This window comes from Colletotrichum destructivum, chromosome 4 (genome assembly GCF_034447905.1).
Source record: "Colletotrichum destructivum chromosome 4, complete sequence".
In the NCBI taxonomy this organism is placed as follows: Eukaryota; Fungi; Ascomycota; class Sordariomycetes; order Glomerellales; family Glomerellaceae; genus Colletotrichum; species Colletotrichum destructivum.
The window spans coordinates 634976-653135 of NC_085899.1; the positions used below are offsets into that span (position 1 = coordinate 634976).

The 18160-nt window shown below is 56.8% G+C and overlaps 4 protein-coding genes across 4 annotated transcripts; 3 read left to right on the forward strand and 1 right to left on the reverse strand.

Moving 5' to 3' along the window:
• Nucleotides 1–541: 541 nt before the first annotated feature.
• CDEST_06098 (Putative ABC1 atypical kinase-like domain, protein kinase-like domain superfamily) lies at nucleotides 542–2563 on the forward strand (the record flags this gene model as incomplete). The annotated part of the gene is made up of 2 exons (XM_062922257.1): nucleotides 542–1365; nucleotides 1507–2563. 2 exons carry the CDS (start codon nucleotides 542–544, stop codon nucleotides 2561–2563), a joined length of 1881 nt encoding a protein of 626 aa, XP_062778308.1.
• Nucleotides 2564–5021: 2458 nt separating this feature from the next.
• CDEST_06099 (Putative major facilitator superfamily, MFS transporter superfamily) lies at nucleotides 5022–7653 on the forward strand. Its single transcript, XM_062922258.1, has 3 exons — nucleotides 5022–5364; nucleotides 5449–5973; nucleotides 6038–7653. Exons 1-3 carry the CDS (start codon nucleotides 5090–5092, stop codon nucleotides 6819–6821), a joined length of 1584 nt encoding a protein of 527 aa, XP_062778309.1. The 5' UTR covers nucleotides 5022–5089; the 3' UTR covers nucleotides 6822–7653.
• Nucleotides 7654–10330: 2677 nt separating this feature from the next.
• CDEST_06100 (Putative ABC transporter-like, ATP-binding domain, AAA+ ATPase domain, CDR ABC transporter) lies at nucleotides 10331–15639 on the forward strand. Its single transcript, XM_062922259.1, has 3 exons — nucleotides 10331–11617; nucleotides 11700–13764; nucleotides 13829–15639. Exons 1-3 carry the CDS (start codon nucleotides 10799–10801, stop codon nucleotides 15520–15522), a joined length of 4578 nt encoding a protein of 1525 aa, XP_062778310.1. The 5' UTR covers nucleotides 10331–10798; the 3' UTR covers nucleotides 15523–15639.
• Nucleotides 15640–15833: 194 nt separating this feature from the next.
• Nucleotides 15834–17329, reverse strand: CDEST_06101 (uncharacterized protein; the record flags this gene model as incomplete). The annotated part of the gene is made up of 4 exons (XM_062922260.1): nucleotides 15834–16326; nucleotides 16468–16924; nucleotides 16991–17009; nucleotides 17105–17329. 4 exons carry the CDS (start codon nucleotides 17327–17329, stop codon nucleotides 15834–15836), a joined length of 1194 nt encoding a protein of 397 aa, XP_062778311.1.
• Between the last annotated feature and the right edge of the window lie 831 nt (nucleotides 17330–18160).

The window sequence follows — 18160 nt, forward strand, 5'->3', positions numbered from 1 at the left end:
AGCCGTTGCAGTTCTCGACAGTACCTGTCTCCCAGAAGAAACTGTAAGTCGTTTGATCCCCATCGTCCGAATTACTAGCCATTGGGGATTTGTTTGAATCATGGCAGCATCACAGAGCTCACATGACCTCATAGGCACATCAATTCTCTGGGTAAAGACGACAATGGCTTGAGGGACTCTAGTTTGTCTCTGAAAACTTTGTTCGCCGGGAGAGATGAGTCGTAGCGAAGAGACCACTCACGCCCGTTTCTTAGCATCCGATCGATCCATCGACCATTGTCTCCCAGGCTTCTGTTGATCTCCGGAGATGAAACATGGCCCAATTCCTGCCGCAACTGTGCCGCACCTCCAGAAGATTCCATGCGGTTGGCTGGTCTCACCACAGCCTGGAGTTCGCCAAGGAACCACTTGTGCTTACCTTTTCGGCAGCCCGTCTTTCCCCTCCATTCTCGAGTCTCATTTGCTGTCTCTACGTCTTTTCCTCCTTGTTTCACCTTGTCCTCCAACTTTCTGGACGCCCTCTGGCAACCAGACCTCGACTATGTTCCAGCCGATTCTCCACCGGTTGGGGCCGGTGGTTGTCCAGATTGTCCCCCGCCGCTCCGGCTCCTCGGTCCGGTTCTCACACATGTCCGGCGGTCGGCCATCGCCTTTCCAAGTCTTCGGCCGTTCCGGAGCACCCTTCGGATTACCAGTAGCAACAGTTCAACACCATGTCAGATCTATCGCAACCCGTCGCCGCGTCGCTGAAGCTCCAACCCAATCCCATCACACTACTATCACTACTCCTCCAAGGAGACCGAGGCGGATATTTCAAAAGCTCATGTCTCTCCTCTGCGGCCTGGGCCTCACAGCATACGCCGCCGACAGGTTCTACCTAGGAAGCGTGGTGATGCGCAGCGCTAGGGCCTACGGGACCATGGCTCTCGTCGGCCTCGACTACAAGCTGCACCTCGGGAACCGGCCCTACGTCGCCGGCGTGCCCCCCGACACACTTCACGACCGCAACGCCCGCCGTGTCTGCGACATGCTGAAGCGCAACGGTGGGCTCTATCTCAAGGCCGGCCAGGCCGTCGCCATGCAGGCCGGCGGCATTTTGCCCGAGGCCTACCAGCGCGCCTTCTCCGAGACGTTCGACGACGCCGCGAGGGCGCCCTGGGCCGACGTCGAGGCCGTCGTCCGCGGGGACTTTGGGCAGTCCGTAGAGCAGGTCTTCGGAGCCGACGCCGTCGAGCACGAGCCCCGCGCGGCGGCTTCCATTGCGCAGGTTCACTATGCCCGCCTGTCGGACGGCCGCGAGATCGCTATCAAGGTCCAGCGCAGACAGATCGCCGCCCAGGTGTCCTCGGACCTGTCGACGCTCAAGTATGTTGCTCCCACCCCCCCCTCGTTACTCATTCATTGATCCTTGAACCCAATCGAAAAATCTGAAGTCACGTTTCGTTTGCAAACCACCCCTCGGAGCGTCCCGACGGCTGACACTTCACCTACCGCGTCCCCCCATAGGCGCATGATCGAGTACACCGCCGAAGCGACCTCGATCCCCATGGGCTCCCTCGGGGGCTTCGTCATGAACCACGTCATGCAGGAGACCGACTTCAAGAACGAGAGGGCCAACGCCGAGCGCGTCGCCGGCTTCGTCCGCGACGACCCGCGGCTCCGCGGCCGCGTCCACATCCCTGTGGTCTACCCCGAGCTCAGTTCGAAGCGAGTCCTGACGACGGAATGGATTCACGGCCGCAAACTGTGGGACAAGGACGGCATCACGGCGCCGTATACGCCGGCGCCCATTGGCGGCAGCGACGGCGGGCTGGGTCTCGGCCTGCGCGAGGTCATGGAGACCGTCGTCGAGCTCTTCTCGGCCCAGATGTTCCGCTACGGATTCGTCCACTGCGACCCCCACCCGGGCAACATCCTCGTCCGGCGCACGCCGTTGGGGAAACCCGAGATCGTCCTGCTGGATCACGGCCTCTACGTCACCTTGTCCGACAACCTGCGGCGGCAGTACGCACTGTTCTGGAAAGCCCTCCTGACGCAGGACGCCGAGGGCCTGAAGCGGGTGTCGCGGGCCTGGGGCATGGAGGACCCGGCGCCGTGGGCCGACGCGTTGGCGATGAGGTCCGGGAAGCAGCCGGGGCCCGCGCGCGGGGAGGAGACGGCCCGGGAGCGCGAGGAGCGCATGATCGCCGAGGCGGCCGGGTATTTCGGGGAGGACGGGCTGTGGCCGCCGGAGCTCGTCTTCCTCGAGCGCAACCTGGGGCTAGTGCAGGGCAGCAACCGGCATCTCGGGTCGCCGGTGAACCGCGTCAAGATGGTCGGGGCCGCGGCCATACGCGCCGTCGCCGTCGACGGCCAGGGCGCCGGGCGGCGGGAGCCGCTGTGGGAGAGGGCGCGGTCGCGCTGGTCGCTTTTCCTGTTGGACTTGGCGTTTTGCCTCAGCAGCGTCAGGCAGTATTTCGGGTACGGCGGCGGGTTCGAGGAGGACCTGAAGGAGGAGGAGGATAGGTCGGCGCGGGAGCTGAAGGATGCGTTGGCGGTCGTGTTGGGCGTCGCGGTGGACTAGCATGTTCTGTCTGCGGATGTTGGGTTTTCGGATTGTAGATATGGACACCTCCCCTCCTTCACCTGCCGGAGGATATTCGTCCCGGCCTATGTATTAAAGATACCCCCCTCAGATACCCCCTTCTCACAACACATGAACAATTTAACCAAGTTTGTCGCTTACGAGCAAGAGATCCAGCGGCAATCGATGAAATCGTGACGGAACGAATGATAAATTCCTATCGGTCGGGGGTGTAGACTGCGATTGAGCTCATGATTCATGATAGATCGAACATGAAAGACGAACCTGAGCTGGGCGTTTACTTGGAACCACCAACTTCTTCTACTTGTTAGATGTAGAGTTTGGAGATCTGTAGCGAATCACAAGTGGCTTTGAAACAACCGCTGCCATCTCCGAAAGCAGTTGAAGTTGGCCGTGTTGACCGCCAAGTTGTCCATCGCGATTAATGACAGGAGACGGCACCGTTTTTAGTCGCCAAATGTCCTCCATAGCATATGCGAATCTATGCAATCTTGTTTTGTTCAACTCGTACTTGCTATTGCAATTGTGTCTCCGTCTGACGCCAGACATATCTCGCGCTTGTTTCGCTCAGGCCCTAAATCATTTGTGAGTCACTCATAGGCGTCGATGGCAGGCCCCTGGAGCGGAAGCGAAGATCATGGGCTCCATTTTTGCATTTAGGAAAATGCCGAACGCAGAACTCAGAAACGGTTACGTAGGCTTTCTTTGCACGTTAGTTGAACCCAAAATACCCTTCTGACCAAGAAAGCAGGGTGTGGGCACCTTGAGTGCTAGAGTTGTAAGTTGTTGTAGGTTGGCAGGAGGCCCAAGGCTGGTACAGCGTGGTTCATCCGAGCAAATCACAAACCCATCTCTATTTTACTCTTAAGAAACACTTCAGACGAAACAAAATCTTCAATCTGGAAATCATTCATGTCTGTCTGCCTCTCGTACTACTTGCAAAGATGCTCGCTGGTCTGCGTGGGTTCACTGCTCAGTAAAAGGCTGTGAGCTTTTTCAACATGGATTCAAATCCGCTTGGACCTCTAAACTAAAGGACGGGAACTAAAAAAAAGAAAACAAAAACATACAACACCAGGTATTCGCTGATCGTCACCGACTCAACTACTAATCCGGCCCTCACTGGCTTATCTATGGGAGAGCGGACGGGATCCCGAGTTTTCCAGTGGGTATGGTCGTATGTGTTTGTTTTCGAGAGTCGAGATGGCTATATAGGATGGTGGGCGACGGCAAGGGGACAGCAAGCCTGGATGACAATGAGACACCGGGAAACATGTGTCATCGTGATGTAGGCCCTATCTAATCTCATCATGCGATTTTCATCTCATATTAAACGTCGGATTAAAAGAAGGTGAGCTCTACTCCGTTGAGATGGGCAAGACAGGCAATTAGACAGAGACTACTCTTGGAATTGTCTGTTACCACTTAAACATGCTACACATAGACAGCTACAGCAGTGTTCAGAGGGGAGCCAACAAGTATAATGCATGTGTTTACTACCAGCCGCTTCCACTGCTTATCTATGAAATGATAAGTTATTACTTGCCTCTTATTCCATAGGCTGGCTGGCACCGCTGGGAGATATAGGGGCATGTAAGTCGTCTGGGTATGATCTAGGCAAGATCGACACCTCTCTTAATTCGACTACAAAGTCTAGTCGCGATGTGAAGTAGGTGTTCTGGACAAGCTATGCATGTGTTTGTTATGGATCACAGCTAACCATGGACCGAGGACATTTCGATGTTGCTGACGAGATGTTGTAACTGACGGCTTGCCTTGATGAATTCAACCCTAGTGTGTATTTGACAATCGGTTTTGGAACATTAGTGCTGAGTTTACGTTGGAGCAGCGAATGATGAATACGACGAACCGCCATCCGGAACTTCTTCTCTGAAATTGTGGAGCGTACTAGTCAAAGGGACATAGAAGCCGTCAGGTTGTAAGTCTGACGAGGGATGTTGGGTTGTATCACGCACGCTATTGACACCATTCCCATATGAAGCTTGGATACTGTCTGGATAATTGCACCAAAAAGGGGCTTGCACGACACACAGCTTTTCGGCATTGGAGGCTGCTAATGGTTGGACTCATCTACATCACAGAATGACTCACTCGCGTTGATTTGGCAAAGGATTTCTATGATTACCTGGATGCCCGTTGTAATCATCAGTCATTAAAACTCGTTGAAGCCTTTGGAATGGCAAAATCAGTTGCGCACCCGAAGATGGGGGGGGGGGGGGGCGGGGGGGCGTCCTCGGAGATACACGCTCGGCCGAGATCGGGAGATTTATTACTCAAAATCTGCGCAGTCGCAAGGTATCGTTCGCGCCCCCTACGCCTTTTCGAGAAATGGATCTCCCTTTATGGAGACCAGGGGAGGTTTGGGGGGGCTAGAAAGTCTGTATCTGTGTGTGATAATAAATCTGCCAAGCACTAGCCAAAAGCAGTCCCTCTGATGCTGGGCTTTGACTCTGTCTCAAGTTGTAAATAAGGTCGTCGCTCACAATGACTTCGACGACCACAATTGAGCTGGCCAACGCGCCGGCAACACCTCTGCCAGAGCTATCCAGTTCCTCTTCGGCATGTTCACCGCAGCCGCAACAGACAATCTTTTCGTCCGAGACCGAGCAGCATGAGGACCTCTCCCGAGGCAAGACGGTGGTCGTCATCTCGTCGGTGACGTGCATCACCGGCGTCAGCTCCCTCCTGGCCGGCATCGTGACCGTCTGTATCCCGGCCATGGCCAGAGACGTTAACCTCGAGAATAACCTGTTGTTATGGTATGATTCATGAATTCCAACACCTGGGAGATCTTCTTGACAGCAGTACACGGACCGTTTTCTAACAGTACCATCATTTCAAAGGCCGTCCTCCGTTTACGCCCTGACGTGCGGATGCACCCTCCTGCTATCCGGCGCCATGGCGGATCTCTTCGGCGCTCGGCAGCTCTATCTCCTGGGTTGCTTCTTCCAGTCTGTCTTCACGCTCGCCTGCGGGCTGGCGAGGACGGGGATCCAACTGATCCTGTTCCGCGCTCTCGCCGGCGTGGCCATCTCCATGTGCCTGCCGTCCGCCGTGAGCATCATCACGCACGCGTTCCCAGCCGGCCGGCGGAGGAACACGGCCTTTGCCTCGATGGGTGGGGGCCAGCCGATCGGCTTCTCCATCGGGCTCAGCATCGGCGGCGTCTTCACGGACACGATCGGCTGGCGGTGGGGGTTCCACATCGCCGCCATCATCAACACGGTCATCTTCCTCGTCGCGCTCAAGTGGCTGCCCGGCCTCGGGAGTAGGGAGGCGGTGACGTGGCACCGCTTCAGGACCGAGGTCGACTGGATTGGGGCTTTCCTCGCCAGCGGCTTTCTCTCGATGATCTCCTACGTGCTTGCGTGAGTCCACTTTCATGCCCTCCCCCTCTGAAAACAGCATGGAAAACTGAACCTCTTATGATAGTGTCATCACCGACAGCACGCACGAAATGGAGAAGGCCGAGAACATCGCCCTGCTTGTCATCTCGGCGTCTCTCGCCGGCGCGTTCGTCGCCTGGGTGGAGCGACAAGAGCGCCTGGGGCGGCCGGCCATCATCCCCAACTCGCTCTGGAAGAACCGCAGCTTCAGCAGCATCTGCCTCAGCGTCTTCATGGTATGGGGCGCCTTCAACGCGACGGAGCAGCTGAGTTCCTTCTACCTGCAGTACGTGCAGCGGCTCTCGGCCACGAACACCTCGGTGCGTTTCCTGCCTGCACCCATGGGCGGCGTGCTGGCCAGCATCGTCGCCGGGCTCGTCGTGCACCGCGTGCGGGCGGACCTCGCGATCCTCGTCGCCGTGGCGCTGTCGAGCCTGTCGTCTGTGCTGATGGCCGTCGCCGACCCGGCGTGGTCCTACTGGCTCTGCGTCTTCTGGGCCATGTTGATGAACGCCATCGGCGCCGACATGCTCTTCACCATCTCGAACCTGCTCATCACGTCTCTATTCCCGGCGCGGACGCAGGGGGTCGCTGGGGGCGTCTACAACACCATCGCGCAGATCGGCAAGAGCGTCGGGCTGGCGTCGTCGGGGGCCATCGCGAGCGCCGTCACGGCGCGGTCCGGCGTGGCGAACAAGGCGAGCCCGGCGGCACTGCTGGAGGGGTACCGGGCGTCTTACTGGTATTGCCTCGGCCTGTACGGCGCAACCTTGGTTGTGACGGTATGGGGACTAAGGAAGATTGGCAAAGTTGGCGTCAAGAAGGAGTGAACAGTGACTGACCTCTACGTCACTCAAACCATCTGCTGCTTGTGTGCGTGTGCTAGTCCAGCTGTGTTGATTCTGGGCAATTCCTGACGACACTCGCCTCATGAGGGCGATATCATATACCACAAATTAGATAACTACGCAGCCAAGGCGGTTCGTGTTCATTCTGAATCATGTCACGAACGCGGTCGATTTTCCCAGTAGGCCAACTTGTCTGGAGGCAGAAATCAATAGGAGCCATGTAATTGAAGCCATTGACAGTTGGGAGACTGCCTTATCGTTGAACCTTTTTCTGAATCACTCTAGAGCTCTTGGAGAGCACTATGAAAAAGCAGTCTCACCCTGGGCCTAGGGGTCAACCGCACTCAGATAATACGCAGTTTAAATAAAGATGCCTCACACAACTGCTTTCCTTGGTACCACTTAGTTGTGACCAAAGCAGGTATGAATGAACGTTTGAACCAGTCTGAGTCTGCAAACTTGAGGGAAATTGAGACAACGCAAGTGGTGGCGTGTAAAACATCATATCCGCCTGTATCGGACATACGTTTTCTGATTCTCACATAGAACATTCAGCTTCCTAAAATCCACCTCCCTTGGCGGGCATTTTGCTCACGACTGTCCCATTTAGCCTGGAAAGCAAACGCAGTCTGGCGAGGCTGAGGGATTTCAGGCAGCCTGTCTCTTTCGGATATCTTCGCCTAGGTCCTTCTTGTTCTTTCTGCAGTACGTGAGACCATCTGTTGCCCTCGTCCAGGCACACGGAATTTGCCCGAATCTCAATACAAGATGCACGCTTCGTATTCAACGAAAACGCAACATCCATGTCGACATTGATGGCTCAGGGACAACTCTGCGAGTAATCCTGGCCTTAACCAGTGCGGTTTATCGTGCAAGCTTAAGACGATACGAGGGCCCCGCCGTCCTTTTTTTGACTTCAGGGCGGCATGCATATGATCCGATCTTCAAGACATTCGTTCTCAAAGGTGGAAGGCGGGCCAACGTACCGGCGAATTAACCTGTAGCTTTGGGCGGGTCGTCAACGTGGAATTACATGTTCACGGAGATGTCCGAGCATCGTTCGATGGTCTTTTTGCCGACAATACAACCCTACAGGGCTGAACTTGCGGGACATTCCGGTCTTGCAAACGAAAAAACCAGCTAAGAGTTCGAAGAGGACGAGATTCAGAAGCGTGGCTGAGTGTTTGCCGCACTTGAATCCGAACGGCCTCAGGCATTGTCAGAACCAGCGGTAGTTTGGCAGAAGAGCTCCAAGTCCAAGGGCCTATTGTGTTGCTTCAAGAAATGACGTATTAAACGGCTGCTTCATATTATAGTAGAATTCCCCGATGTCATTAATCGTCTCAGATGAGAAACGTACATCTGCATGATGTAGGTTTTTTTTTTTTTTTTTTTTTCATTTTCATTTTTCACAAATGTGGCTGACATTATTCTGACTTATTTGCTTTCGTCTATGGCCATCATGATACTCCTCTTCAATCTGACTAAAAACATGGTTGGCTTGGAAACGTGTGGAGGTCGCTAGGTTACGTCTCTGGAAACAGAGTTTGATGGACAAGAATACTGAGGAGGGCAAGCAGGTGCCAACGACGATCATGGAAGTGGCATCTGGGGCGGGTACAAGGTCAACGTACCAGGGAAGGGTTAAGAGAAGCGATTTGAGGGAGGAAAATGGGATTTTCTCTATCTGAAGCAAATTGATGGGCCTTGGTGGAAGGCACTTAAGATGATGCTAACGGCAGACGTTGATCGCTGGCAGCATCATGGCTGTAAAAGGTAAGATGTTGAAGTAGTCAAAGAGACCAACAAGTCCAATCCTTGAAGAATTCGAGTCCGTAGTTCCGATGGGAGAGTTTACAGGTAGGCGCAGTCACCGAAGAATGGCTGGGCATGAAGCATTTTGTACCTGTACATGGATCCAGTGACGCAGCGGAAACTTTGAGAGTGTTGCTGAGCGTGGCTGGAAGAGTCTGCCAAGATGCCATCCCAATGCTTACCAAAAAAAACATTGAGCAAAAGGATCACGTCAGCGGAGGGAGGAAAAGGGGTGTTTTTTAAACTTTCCTCCCTCAGCTCTACTGTACATCGTACTTGTGCATCGTATGCACTCGGTTAGCTCTGAAGCTTATCCGACGGGGAGTTTCCTGGCAAATCTCGGACGTTCGGGACTCGGGAGGGATGGGGTTTGCGTGTCGACGAGCCTGACTCAGCGGCTGATGTTCAACCGGATGCAGGATTCCAGTCCCCGAAGGTGTGGAAGAGGAGGGGCAGGGGACGGGGGGGTCGAACAGAGTCGAAAAGAGTCGAATAAAGGGGGCATGCATACCGGGTTTATCAATTAAGGGTTATGGACGACTTGCCCAACACAACACACGTGGAAAGACTCGACGACGCCAGACACACCAGACAGAGTATTGACTTCGGCTAACCCCTTAGTTTCGTCCTCGGTGGATTTCACAATTATGGATGTACATTGGAATCATGCATCCTGCTACACCTGCGGAGTGGCGTCATCGGGAGGACGGACTCTTCCTAGCTTACCGGTAGTGGTAGAGAGACAGTGTGTGAGAGAAAGCGATTGCGAGAGAGACAGAGTTCATAGAGAGGAAGAAACGGAATGATTTGTAACCAGGCCGCAAAGTGAGCCTATGAGTGCAACGGGCGAGAGAGTGAGAGGAGGAGGACAGGGACATGTCTGCCCTTTATGAATCCATGATCCACAAAGTCCGACAGCGATCCCCGCCAACAGACTTACTCCGCGCGTTGGCGAATGAATAATCGCTACTAATCTCGCTCGGGATCCTGTTGACAGCCGCAGCCCAGCCCTGTAACTGTACTGCCGAGACAGCGCAAATCTCCCGTCCCAGAGCCCCCGAAAGCAGTACAGGCGGGGCGATGCGACGCCAGATTTACGAGCGACGCAGACGTCGGGAAGATGAGTGAGCACCGTACGGGCGGAGACTCGGGGGGGGGGGGGACTACAAAACTGTCCAATCCTAGGAGCCAACATGATGCAATCGGACTGTGGACAAGAGACGGACGGCGCCCTGCCCGCTGTTAGGGCCAGGTTTTGTGGCCGCAAACGGCTTAAATGGGCCCAGCCCCTGACTCGGTTCTAGCGTCTCGGCGTGGTATTTTTCGCCGCAGACTCACCTTAGAAGGCTCTCGGGGGGTTCGAAGTCCCCGTCTCTCGGGGACGGACTATGGTGGCCAGCAAACCCCGCCCGGTCCGTCATCCGCCCCCCCCCCCCCCCTAGTCATCCACATCTGTGCCTAATAGTCCCTAGTTAATCCAGAGTTGTCCAGGGTTTGTCCGTGGTTGTCATGCCTGATCATAGTTGATCATAGCCAGAGGTGTGGAACCCCCGAGCTGCCCAGGGCCCAGCAAGCAACCCGTGCACCGAGACTAGAAGACATACATCTCGTAATCTGACTGAGAGATTGATTGCCGTCTTGAGCAAAGTTCGGGGTTAAGATGCCGCCCCGGGAGACTGGGCCCTGGGGCTACAGGGAGTGACCTCATCGCCCACCCCGGAGGGCGGCCGGTAGGCGGACGGGATCTCTGCGAACTCCGCCAATCTTCTTGTTTCGGCAGCCCTTGACACACACGCATACACGGTTCAGTCCCCAGGCCGTGACACACACGGCTCTCGTTCGGTGGCTCCGGGACGTTGCCAATGTCCGCAAACATACAACCCCGGGTCCGCTGTCAACGTAGATAATCCATATAATATACTCATCTGAACTCCCCTGTGTCAGCCTTCTTCTGCTTTCGGTCTTCATCCAAACACACACACACACACTTAGAGTCTTTGAACACTGGTTATTGCAACCAAACCAGACGACATATACTATTTGTCAACACAAGAAAAAGACTCCATTGAGCACAGCTTAATCAACCAGCACATACATACAAACACCACAACACCCTAATTTCCCAGCTCAACTGAGCTGAACCCATGAACTACAACATGGAAGCCAGGACAACAACAAGAGGTAGCTACGGCACCACAAACACAAGATCCACAACGACATCATCAGTCACCATGAACGGGGAGCAGAGGCCATCGTTCGACCAAGACACGACGACCGGCTTCGCACCCATTAACACGGGGAAGAATGGCGACTCTTCGGACGAGGAGCTCGAGGCCGGAGCCATGGGCAGCTCGGAAAGAGATACCCAGCGCGACACGATGATGATCGACGAGGAGGACAGGAGGGAACTCCAGAGGATCGCCACATCCCTCTCACGACACCAGAGCGTGGCCAGCAACGGCCGCCCGCTCTCGACGCACGTCTCGTACGGCCAGGACATGGCCGCGTCCAACGACCCTGCGCTGGACCCCTCGAGCAAGTCCTTCGACCTCTCCAAGTGGCTGCAGAACTTCATGCGCGAGATGCAGAACGAGGGCATGGTCCTCAAGAAGAACGCCGGCGTCGCCTACAAGGACCTGACCGTTTCCGGGACCGGCGCGGCGCTGCAGCTGCAGCAGACCGTCGGCGACTTCCTCAAGGCGCCGCTGCGGATCGGCGAGCACCTCAGCCTCGGCAAGAAGCAGCCCAAGCGGATTCTCAACAGCTTCGACGGCCTCCTGAACAGCGGCGAGCTCCTCATCGTCCTCGGCCGCCCCGGGTCCGGATGCAGCACCCTGCTGAAGACCATGACGGGCGAGCTCCAGGGCCTGACGCTGAGCGACGAGTCCGTCATCCACTACAACGGCATCCCGCAGAAGAAGATGATGAAGGAGTTCAAGGGCGAGACGGTCTACAACCAAGAGGTGAGTACACATACTCCAGAGAAAAACTGACCTGACTCGAAAGACTGTGACTGACTGACTCTTTGCGTGTTAATTCAAAAAGGTCGACAAGCACTTCCCCCACCTGACCGTCGGCCAAACGCTCGAGTTCGCCGCCGCCGTACGCACACCGTCGCACAGGATCCACGGCATGAGCCGCGAAGAACACCACAGACAGGCGGCGCAGGTCGTCATGGCCGTGTGCGGTCTCAGCCACACCTTCAACACCAAGGTCGGCAACGACTTCGTCCGCGGCGTCTCGGGCGGCGAGCGGAAGCGTGTCAGCATCGCCGAGATGATGCTCGCCGGCTCGCCCATGTGCGCGTGGGACAACAGCACGCGCGGCCTCGACTCGGCCACGGCGCTCAAGTTCGTCCAGTCGCTGCGCCTCGCCTCCGACTTCGCCGGCAGCGCCAACGCCGTCGCCATCTACCAGGCCAGCCAGGCCATCTACGACCTCTTCGACAAGGCCGTCGTCCTGTACGAGGGCCGCCAGATCTACTTCGGCCCGGCCGGCGCCGCCAAGTCCTACTTTGAGCGCATGGGCTGGGAATGCCCCCAGCGCCAGACGACGGGTGACTTCCTGACCTCCGTCACGAACCCCATCGAGCGCCGGGCCCGCCCCGGCATGGAGAACCAGGTGCCGCGCACCCCGGACGACTTCGAGGCCTACTGGCGCCAGTCGCCCGAGTTCCAGGCCCTCCGCCAGGACATCGATCGCCACACCGAGGAGAACCCCATCGATCCCAACGGCCACGCCCTCACCGAGCTCCGCCAGATCAAGAACGACAGGCAGGCCAAGCACGTCCGGCCCAAGTCGCCCTACCTCATCAGCATGGCCATGCAGGTCCGCCTCACGACAAAGCGCGCCTACCAGCGCATCTGGAACGACATCTCGGCCACGGCCACCGCCGCCATCCTCAACGTCGTCCTGGCCCTCGTCATCGGCTCCGTCTTCTACGGCACCGAGGACGCCACCGCCGGCTTCTACTCCAAGGGCTCCGTCCTCTTCCAGGCCGTCCTCATGAACGCCCTCACCGCCATCTCCGAGATCAACAGCCTGTACGACCAGCGGCCCATCGTCGAGAAGCACGCCTCGTACGCCTTCTACCACCCGGCCTCGGAAGCCATCGCCGGCGTCGTGGCCGACATCCCCATCAAGTTCGTCACCGCCACCTGCTTCAACCTGACGCTCTATTTCCTGGCCGGCCTCCGCCGCGAGCCCGCCCAGTTCTTCCTCTACTTCCTCATCACCTACATCTCCACCTTTGTCATGAGCGCCGTCTTCCGCACCATGGCCGCCATCACCAAGACCGTCTCGCAGGCCATGTCGCTGGCCGGCGTCCTGGTGCTCGCCCTCGTCATCTACACCGGCTTCGTCATCCGCGTGCCCCAGATGGTCGACTGGTTCGGCTGGCTCCGCTGGGTCAACCCCATCTTCTACGCCTTTGAGATCCTCATCGCCAACGAGTTCCACGGCCGCGAGTTCGTCTGCTCCGCCATCATCCCCGCCTACACGCCCCTGTCCGGCGACTCGTGGATCTGCTCCGCCGTCGGCGCCGTCGCCGGCCAGCGCACCGTCAGCGGCGACGCCTTCATCGAGACCAACTACCAGTACTACTACTCCCACGTCTGGCGCAACTTCGGCATCCTCCTGGCCTTCCTCGTCGTCTTCATGATCATCTACTTCGTCGCCACCGAGCTCAACTCCACCACCAGCAGCACCGCCGAGGTCCTCGTCTTCCGCCGCGGCTTTGTGCCCGCCCACCTCCAGGACGGCGTCAACCGCAGCGTCACCAACGAGGAGATGGCCGTGCCGTCCAAGGAGCAAGGGTCCGAGGCCAAGGTCAGCTCGATGCCCGCGCAGAAGGATATCTTCACCTGGAAGGATGTCGTGTATGATATCGAGATCAAGGGCGAGCCTCGCCGTCTGTTAGACCACGTTGACGGTTGGGTCAAGCCCGGCACTCTCACTGCCCTCATGGGTGTCTCCGGTGCCGGAAAGACGACTCTTCTCGACGTCCTTGCGCAGAGGACCACAATGGGTGTCATCACCGGTGACATGTTTGTCAACGGCAAGCCCCTGGACGCCAGTTTCCAACGCAAGACTGGCTACGTCCAGCAGCAAGGTAAGCATGATCATTAACCCAGCATCATACTCTCGAGCAAGTAGCTAACAAAACACTCTCTTAGACCTCCACATGGCCACGGCAACCGTCCGCGAGAGTCTGCGGTTCAGCGCCATGCTCCGCCAGCCCAAGTCCGTCAGCCGCGAGGAGAAGTACGCCTTCGTCGAGGAGGTCATCGACATGCTCAACATGCGCGACTTCGCCGACGCCGTCGTCGGTGTCCCCGGTGAAGGCCTCAACGTCGAGCAGCGCAAGCTCCTGACCATCGGCGTCGAGCTGGCCGCCAAGCCCAAGCTTCTCCTGTTCCTCGACGAGCCCACCAGCGGCCTCGACTCCCAGAGCTCCTGGGCCATCTGCGCGTTCCTCCGCAAGCTTGCCGACTCGGGCCAGGCCGTCCTCTGCACCGTCCACCAGCCCAGCGCCATCCTGTTCCAGCAGTTCGACCGCCTCCTGTTCCTCGCTCGCGGCGGCAAGACGGTCTACTTTGGAGACATCGGCGACAACTCGCGCACCCTCCTCAACTACTTCGAGTCCCACGGCGCGAGGAGCTGCGGCGACGACGAGAACCCGGCCGAGTACATGCTCGAGATCGTCAACAACGGCACCAACTCCAAGGGCGAGGACTGGCACAGCGTGTGGAAGTCGAGCGCGGAGCGGACCGGCGTCGAGGCCGAGATCGAGCGCATCCATCTCGAGAAGCGTAACGAGCACGAGGCAGAGGAGGAGGATGCTAGCTCCCACTCCGAGTTCGCCATGCCCTTCTACACGCAGCTCGCCGAGGTCACCGTCCGCGTCTTCCAGCAGTACTGGCGCATGCCCAGCTACGTCTTCGCCAAGTTCTTCCTCGGCATCGCCGCCGGTCTCTTCATCGGCTTCTCCTTCTGGAAGGCCGACGGCACCATGGCCGGCATGCAGAACGTCGTCTTCGGCGTCTTCATGGTCATCACCATCTTCTCCACCATCGTCCAGCAGATCCAGCCGCACTTCATCGCCCAGCGCGCCCTCTACGAGGTCCGCGAGCGGCCCAGCAAGGCCTACTCCTGGAAGGCCTTCATGTTCGCCAGCATCATTGTCGAGATTCCCTACCAGATCTTCACCGGCATCCTCATCTGGGCCTGCTTCTACTACCCCATCATCGGCGTCCAGAGCTCCGTCCGCCAGGTCCTGGTCCTGCTGTACGCCATCCAGCTCTTCATCTACGCGAGCTCCTTCGCCCACATGACCATCGCCGCCTTCCCCGACGCCCAGACCGCCTCCGGCATGGTCACTCTCCTCGTGCTCATGAGCTTGACCTTCTGCGGTGTCCTGCAAGCCCCGGCCGCCCTTCCCGGCTTCTGGATCTTCATGTACCGCGTCTCTCCCTTCACCTACTGGGTCGCGGGCATCGTCGGCACGCAGCTGCACGGCCGTCCCGTCACCTGCTCCGCCACCGAGACCTCCGTCTTCGACCCGCCCGCGAACCAGACCTGCGGCGAGTACCTCGCCGATTACCTCAAGACGGCCCCCGGCCAGCTGCAGAACCCGGACGCGACGGCCCAGTGCCAATACTGCTCCCTCAGCAACGCCGACCAGTACCTGGCCGGCAGCAACATCTTCTACGACGAGCGGTGGCGCAACTTCGGTATCGTCTGGGCTTTTGTCTTCTTCAACATTTTCATTGCTGTCATTTCCTATTACCTCGTCCGCGTCAAGAAGTGGAACACGGGCGCGTCCAAGAAAACCAAGGAGTCCAAGGGAAAGGGTACCGGCGCTCAGTAAGCTGAGCCCGGCTTGATTACAGATTTTGTTTTTACATTTGTCTATAAAGACATTAATAGTCCCATTTTTACATAGCAAGCGTTGCTTTACATTACTAGAATAATCACATTCTTACTCTTAAACTCGGACTCATCTGATTTCAAACGAGCTTCGTGTGATGTGACTAACTCATGAAAAGGGCAGAGTTCAGCATGGTGTTGTAAGAAGGCTCAACGGTTCAAATCTCGTCTACGCGCGAGGGGAGTGTGACAGGCATTACAATAATAACCAAGAAGACTGAATGAATGAATACATTCTACATAATGCTGCATTCACCTATCCACCACAACTTTTCGCGTAACAGCAATCCCTGAGACTCTTCTAGCAGTCTCTACTAAGTCGGTTGGATGGATGTCGGCATCGGTAGAAACGTTCCCCTGCAGCACCCTGCCGGTCTTGGCTTTCGTCCTGCTACCCAGACCCTGCATTTCCCAGCTGAGGTTCTCGTCGCTATCGGACATCTGCTTGAAACCATCCCCAAGACGATGACTGCCTAGCTGGCTTGCTCTGCTTCCCTTGACAATGTGCCCCTGCGATCCTGTAGGCGCGCTGCCGGTTGCCTTTGAGCCGCTGCGGATCGATAGGCTGAACCAACGCACGATAGTGCGATCGAAGACTGGACGTAACATGGGGCTGGAGGCCACCATGACGGCGATGCCGGACTGCAGCACGCCGCTGACCGAAGCGGAAGCAAACCCCCGCGTGATGTTGACAAAGTCTGCAGTGAGGGTATAGTAGAGACGTACTCCAGAGAAGATGATTGTCCTACAACGACACGATTGGTGTTAGAGCTATCATTGGAACCACTCCCAAGAATGATGCAATGACTTTGCCATCAAGTTGAAAAATGGCATATTGATAAGGCTCCCGGCCCGTGATAGATGAGACATGATGTGGTGTACTTACACAAACCCAGCTCCAAAGACCACGTAGAGCGCAAGCTTGTGAGCTCTGGCCATCTGCAAGCCGCTCACGACCCTGATCGGAAGCACCACAATAACTACATCGGTAACAATGTCGAAGACAGCCACCGCGCTGAAGGCTACGGTGTAGTCCCCGCACCCGGTCTTCGCCACGCTGATGTCCCAGGCGCTCCGGACCGGCCGGCAGATGACAAAGCCGAGGAGGCCGGTGTACAGCGCCCAGGCGCAGGACAGGCCGACCGCCAGCCAGCTCGTCGTCCGGAACCAAGAGCTGCTGAGCGAGAAGATGCGCTGCATGAGGACGATGATGCTGAGCTTGATCGCGAGGAGCTCGCTGGCGTACATGACCTGCGCGGCGAGGAAGATCTTGACGAAGTGGGAGACGTGGACCTCTGGGTCGAGAACACCGATGTCGTGGCCGGCACCGCCGATTACGACGCCTGCCAGTGTTCGTGTTAGCCAAGCAACTCTTCATTGTGATTTGGGTGACCAGGTCTCAATCCAACTTGCCGAGAATGAAGCAGACTGCAACCCCGTAGTAAAGAAGCTACACAACAAAAGCAAAACACCCTTAGTGAACGCTTCCAAAATGGTGGGACCCGTCAAAGAGAAGACTATACCTGTCCGAAAAAGTAGAAGTAGTCCTCCAGGTGGAAGGAGACGCCAGTCATGCGTCGTGAGAGAAGCCGCATGATGGTCCAAAGCGTTGTCAGCACCATCATGATGCCTGCCGTAATGACAAGCGAGGCTCCATCCCGAGTCAACGGCGGATATCTTTCTGTGATCTTAGCTGTAGTGTCGTCTTGGACTTGGAGGAAAATGGGCAAAGAATCAGCCACGGCCATTGATTCTGCGCTCATTTTGCCGAAGAAGAGGCAGAAGCAACGGTCAAGGCCGATGATAAGACAGCTTGACGGGGGGACTTGAGCTTCGGTGTCGTTTCTGAGTCGAAAACTCTCATTATTCAACAGTCTTCATAATCCACCCGAGCTCTCTCTCTCGTCCAGGAGGCCACTGCAGGTTTCTTTTTCCCGCTTTCGGGCCAAGAAGCCCAGGCCCGGTCGCTTCCCATCCATAACAGCTGTTAGGTGAGCCGATTTCGCAATACTACCCTGCAGCAGTAATCTCAGAGTTGGGCCAACAGCTGTGAACAGGACGTCCAACAACAAAAACTGCGTAACTACCCTTGAGTGAAGACCCCGAGCCCTGTATATAACAAGGTTGTGGACCCGCTTCCGAGATATTATGTGTTGCAACCTTGAACCAACCGCATACGAAACACGCGTTGGCTAGCCTGTTATAGCAGTTCACAAACTTGAAGCAAACATCTTCCCTGGTCTACATAGATGAAAACCTACTATCAGGAAGAGGCGAGGTTTGCCGAGCAGCGATACACGCATCATCGATCCGTCTCGACCATTTGCCTCGGCGGAACGACGGAAGAGTCCCGGTCGACGGGGAAAGACAGAGGCTGCGCGTGCCCAGACTACATGGGGCTTGTTGAATCTCCTGGTCTCTCTGTTGGTGATTCTGCATAACCTGACGCAGGACAGCGGAGTCTTCCATACATGGATTCTAAGTCCGCCACCACCCCTTGGCAACAATCAACAGCTTCTTTCCTCTCCATCTCGGCCCCGCGGCGTTCCTGGGCGCATAATCGGGTCTAGTCCCGGTTT